At 42.8% G+C, this 5,485-nt stretch overlaps 1 protein-coding gene across 1 annotated transcript; it reads left to right on the top strand.

Annotated features, from left to right (window-relative positions):
- The first annotated feature begins 1,649 nt into the window (after positions 1 to 1,649).
- On the top strand, positions 1,650 to 5,270 carry SNAI2 (snail family zinc finger 2). Its single transcript, XM_012661461.1, has 3 exons — positions 1,650 to 1,858; positions 2,607 to 3,152; positions 4,048 to 5,270. Exons 1-3 carry the CDS (start codon positions 1,780 to 1,782, stop codon positions 4,227 to 4,229), a joined length of 807 nt encoding a protein of 268 aa, XP_012516915.1. The 5' UTR covers positions 1,650 to 1,779; the 3' UTR covers positions 4,230 to 5,270.
- The last annotated feature ends 215 nt before the right edge of the window (positions 5,271 to 5,485 follow it).

The following is a 5,485-nucleotide window of genomic DNA, read 5'->3' as shown; positions in this document are numbered from 1 at the left end:
GACTCAGTAGAGTGAAGGGGGAAGTAAAAGCCATGGCAGCTTGTGTTTTCTTTACAGTATCTCCAACAAAATGTGCGTTTTGCAGGAAACGGGGAGAGAGGGGCAAGGAGGACTACCGTTCTATTAAACCCGTGTGCCTAAAGCTGAACAAACCCTCACAAAAGGTAGCGAGCGCAGAAAACTGGCTCTTTTACTCCAGGTTACAGTTTGTGGAGAAATCTAATGTGTATTCCTATTTTCCTGTCTCCTATAGATATGCAACCCTTAACATAAGGAGTCATCTAAATTCCTTTCCCAGTTTGACGCTTAAATCAGTGACTGCTGGGAGAAATAAAAGAATCGTTGAAATTAGCTCAGGAAGCCTGCTGCCCCCCCCCCCACGCAACACACACACACACACACACACACACACACACACACACACTTGTTTTCTCATCCCAAGATTAGGAAGTTATGCAGCCTGACAATGCACTTTTCTCTTACAAGTCTTGACATCACCACTGTTATTTGCTTTTTCACTTTTTTCTTCCAGCACCTGTTAGAAACAAGAGTAGAGTGGTTTCATACAAATTCATTCTTTCCTTATTCTTTGAGCAAAAGGTAGTGATAAAAATCTGAAACGGGTAGAGATGCTTGAAAATATGGTTGAAATTTTACTTTAAAAATGTGCCACCTTAGAGTATTTTTAGATTAATACCATATACAAAATCAAGGTGCCTTTGCTGATTGCTAGGCTAGCTTCAAACTGTAATCAAACAGCACTCACAAGAGTATCCTTTTATTTTTTAACATAATACGGGAAACTGGCAGATGCTGAGATGGATTTTGATGACTTTATACTGATGCACAAAGCACCAAACCAAAGCCGATGAGTATTTCAGATGAAATCATTGTCTCTAAAGACCCACACAGCTTTTTAATCATAAAAATACATTGTAATACATGAAAAGGTAAGAACTCTTGTCAAACGCGTTTGTGAGATAATTTCCCAAGGTTCTGAATGACAGTTTACCGACTGTCCCCCTCTCTGCCAGCCTTGCTTTTTATCTTTGCGGTTCTCCAGTTCTTCCGATAAGCCGGTCTTTAATGGGCTACAAAGCGTTTCTTTCAAGCACCATGGCTAATACAGTGACATGACTACTTAGCTTCCCGAGGAAGTGCCGCCTGTGGCTCTGCCAAGCCTGGGGACGGGCCCGCCGGCCCAGGCCTGACGCCCCGCTGGGAGAGCGGGCTCTGCGCTCACTGGCGCCTTTGTCTTCCCGCTGCTGCCTGCCGTTATCAAAAGCCAAGAGTTAATTATTTGGTCCCTGGGCAAGTCAAACTTCTCCAAACGCCGCTTCCAAATATAGGCTCCGAGCGCGGCGCGGCCCGGGCGCGCAGGACGGCCTCTCCTCCGGCCGGCGGCGGGCGCTCGGAGAGCGCGGCTGCCCAGGCGAGGTCGCCGCCCCCGAAAATGCTTAACACTTTTTTCTCTCCGCTGAAATCCCGAAAAACAGCCCATTTTGAACGAGAATAATTTGGTCTGACAACAGATTCTTCCTCTGTTCACAGCTGTCCCAGAGGGAGGAGCTGAAATCCGAGCCTCTCCGCGGCGATTGGATCCTCCGCGCAAAAGCCCGGGCAAAAACCCCGCCCGGCGCGAGCGGGCTCAGTTCGTGCGCAGCCCGGCGACCTCGCAGGCGCCGGCCCGTCGCCGCCGCACCTGAGCCGGCCGCTGGCCGCGATGCTGTAGGACGGCCGCGTCCTCCGGACCGTTACCCGCCCGCGGCCGCCGGCAAGATGCCGCGCTCCTTCCTGGTCAAGAAGCATTTCAACGCCTCCAAAAAGCCGAACTACAGCGAACTGGACACACACACAGGTAGAAACCGAAAACAAAACCCAAAAAAGCGTATCTGTGGCTATGTATCTATAGATCTGTGAATGTAAATCTGTGCATTGCTACTTAGATGCTGTTACAAAAGAGCTGAAGACAGCTGTTTTCCTTTTAAACAGCGTCCTAAAAGGGAGTTTCTGTTCTTTTGATCATTTAGGGTAAGTTTTAATTCAAAACTTTTTGAACTCTGAGTGACAAGGAAATTTTCATTCAACTGTCGCAACTTCATTTTCTAAAGCTTGTGTAAACATGCATAACGGATGCGTGGAAGACGAGCAGCACAATACGTAAATGTTGAATTACTGCGTTTTTCATGTAATGGGGCTCCTTTCCCGGAGAAGGCAGCTTGGTGTGCGCATATCTTTGTGCTCACGGTAGTGATACGTGCGAATAGCCCATGTAGAAAATGGAAAACAACCTTTCTCTGTGTTCACAAATAACGTCTAGGTTATTCCTCCGCAATGGGGACAGTGAAGGCGCTGGCTTGGCCACACTCCCTGACTTCAGAGGATGGTGTAGCTCAGCGCAGCTGTCAGACTGTGTGCGCATTAAGTGCAATAACTCCGTAGAAGCCAGGGTGGAAATGAAAATTTTTACCAACGCATATGTTCTTCCAGATGGGTCTATCTTCTTCATTGAAAGCCATGTGTGTTGCTAAATCTCGTGTGTGTGTGTGAATTTTTTAAAGTTATTTTTACCTTAATCGTCTTTACTTTCCTTTTCTTTCCCTCAGTGATTATTTCCCCATATCTCTATGAGAGTTACCCCATGCCTGTCATCCCACAACCAGAGATCCTCAGCTCAGGAGCCTACAGCCCCATTACCGTGTGGACTGCGACGGCTCCATTCCACTCCCCACTGCCCAATGGCCTCTCTCCTCTTTCCGGATACCCCTCATCCTTGGGGCGAGTGAGTCCCCCTCCTCCATCTGACACCTCATCCAAGGACCACAGTGGCTCAGAAAGCCCCATTAGCGATGAAGAGGAAAGACTACAATCCAAGCTTTCAGATCCCCATGCCATTGAAGCTGAAAAGTTTCAGTGCAATTTATGCAATAAGACCTATTCAACTTTTTCTGGGCTAGCCAAACATAAGCAGCTGCACTGCGATGCCCAGTCTAGGAAATCTTTCAGCTGTAAATACTGTGACAAGGAATACGTGAGCCTGGGCGCCCTGAAGATGCACATTCGGACCCACACATTACCTTGTGTCTGCAAGATCTGCGGCAAGGCATTTTCCAGACCCTGGTTGCTTCAAGGACACATTAGAACTCATACTGGTAAGAGAAAAAACGTAGCCAGGAAAGTTAATCTCTCTGATAGAAAGAAGCTCTGGGCTGGCTGTCGGATTTGCACCAAGTAGTGACACAGTGCTTTTAATGATGGATGGTCGTTGCTAGCTACTTCCTGGCTACTCAAAAAGTTGTTAGAGCACAAAGTGCTCCATTTCTTGCTAACAACCTCTGCTCCAGGAACTGCAAACAGCATTTAGACTTTGGAAAGTAGATACAGGAGGTTTGGTCTCAAAGATCAGTTAGAAAATCAGGAAAGATGTGCTAGAATGTGTGTTCTGTGGAACTGCCCCCAGTAATCAGTAAATACAAATGTTGCTATCTTAATCAATTGATTTGGTAAATAGATGGAGGGTTTTCCTATAGTTTTCTGTTAGTTGCACTCTTGCTGTGTTATCTATCATCTCTTAGCCAGTTGGTTAGTTGAAACTAAATTTGCTTTGTGTCTTTTTTTTTTTTCCTGTATTTCTTGTTCCTAGCACAAAATCATCCTGCAGGGTGTCAAGACACTTATACTGCCTTAGTCATAAGACAGAAAGAGGGAAAAGGGGAAATATTGGGAAATGGTGGGTGGCGCTCAACATTAGCTGCACCTGCCGAAGCAGAAAGCTTTAAAAAGTGAAAGTCCTAGAACTACGTGCGTTATTTCTGCGTGACTAGCGGCAGTAATGATATTCTGTATATGATATTTTAATGCAATGTTCAAATTTGTCTTAAAGGGCCAGATATTAAAATAAATGTCTATTGTGGGGAATTTTAATCAGTTTTGCTGCTTTTCTTTTTTTGGCAAAATGTGATTGATTTTTATTAATGTTATTTGACTTTACGTTTCCTCCAAAAATACTGACTGTCTTTCTTTTTCTTCCCCCACCGCCACCCCCAGGAGAGAAGCCTTTTTCTTGCCCTCACTGCAACAGAGCGTTTGCAGACAGGTCAAACCTGAGGGCTCATCTGCAGACCCACTCTGATGTAAAGAAATACCAGTGCAAAAACTGCTCCAAAACCTTCTCCAGAATGTCTCTTCTACACAAACATGAGGAATCTGGCTGCTGTGTAGCACATTGAGTGATGCAATCAATGTTTACTCAAACAGAATGCATTTCTTCACTCCGAAGCCAAATGACAAATAAAAGTCCAAAGGCATTTTCTCTTGTGCTTACCGACCAAATAATATGTATAGGCACACACACACATGCACACATACACACACGCACACACTAAGAGCTGCAAGAGCACGGAATCCATGTGTTTAAAGTTAATCCTTTCCATGTGAAGTTTAAAATGACTATATATTTACTGACAGCTATACTGAACGAATAAAAGACAAGAACCTTTCTCTTCAAAGATGAAGTGAAAAGCACATTGCATCTTTTCTTACTAAGAAAGAATGCAAGGATTTACATTGCTGCCAAATCATTTCAATGGAAAAGAACAGTATTGCTTTGTAATAGAGTTTGTAACAGAATTCCCTATAGGAAGAGAATCTGCCAGACGCTATCTCAGGTGCCTTATAAAGTATTCCACGTTTACTTCATGACATGTCTGATGTCTGGTTGCCATTGTCAAACTAAAGCTTTTTTGTTGATTACCTGTAATGCTTTAAAGTGTATTTTTAAGAGAGAGAAAAAAATCAAGAAACACAGGAGAATGTATTAAAAGTATTTTTGTTTTGTTTTGCTTTTGCCAATAAGTAGTATGTGCCTTGGGGGAGGAGGGAAAGATTAGCTTTGAACATTCCTGGTGCATGCTCCATGTCTTACTTTTTGAAAGAACTTTAATGATTCTCTAAAGTTTATTAAAGATGGGAATAAGTGCAAGAGACAATTCTTAGAAATCCAGTAATGTACTTAAACCATTTTAAATGCATACAACGAATGCAATAATAGGACACCCCTTCCAAGTGCCTTTTTTTTAATTAATTGTATAGTTGATGAGTCAATGTAAATTTGTGTTTATTTTTATATGATTGAATGGGTTTTGTGTGAAAGTGAGATGTTGTCTATAGCTGTGTCTATAAACAACCCGAAGACTTGTGAAATCAATGTTTCTTTTTTAAAAAACAATTTTCAAGGTCTTTTTTTTACAATAAACATTTTTGATTTAAAAGCTATTGTTTGTTTACTATTTTCTGAGACTTTACTTGCTCCCTGATTAGTATCAAACCACTGTACAAAGAATCGTTCCTTTTGTTAGTAAGAGAAAAAGTGAATAGTGTATATTATGCATTTCAAGTGCTATATTATGTGTCAGGTTATAATAAAGTAAACTGCCAGTATTTTTTTATTCTTAAGATAATACTGTCACATTCAGAAAAGACAGCA

The sequence above is a fragment of the Propithecus coquereli genome, unplaced genomic scaffold (genome assembly GCF_000956105.1).
Source record: "Propithecus coquereli isolate 6110/MARCELLA unplaced genomic scaffold, Pcoq_1.0 Scaffold71, whole genome shotgun sequence".
Lineage (NCBI taxonomy): Eukaryota > Metazoa > Chordata > Mammalia > Primates > Indriidae > Propithecus > Propithecus coquereli.
This window is presented reverse-complemented; position numbering and strand designations above follow the sequence as displayed.

What these genes read in the sequence shown, in the direction of transcription:
- SNAI2 (XM_012661461.1), top strand. Translation starts at nt 1,780, where the DNA reads ATGCCGCGCTCCTTCCTGGTCAAGAAGCATTTCAACGCCTCCAAAAAG. An exon ending in CGAACTGGACACACACACAG is followed by an intron (nt 1,859 to 2,606) that starts GTAGAAACCGAA and finishes TCTTTCCCTCAG; the next exon opens with TGATTATTTCCCCATATCTC. An exon ending in ACACATTAGAACTCATACTG is followed by an intron (nt 3,153 to 4,047) that starts GTAAGAGAAAAA and finishes CGCCACCCCCAG; the next exon opens with GAGAGAAGCCTTTTTCTTGC.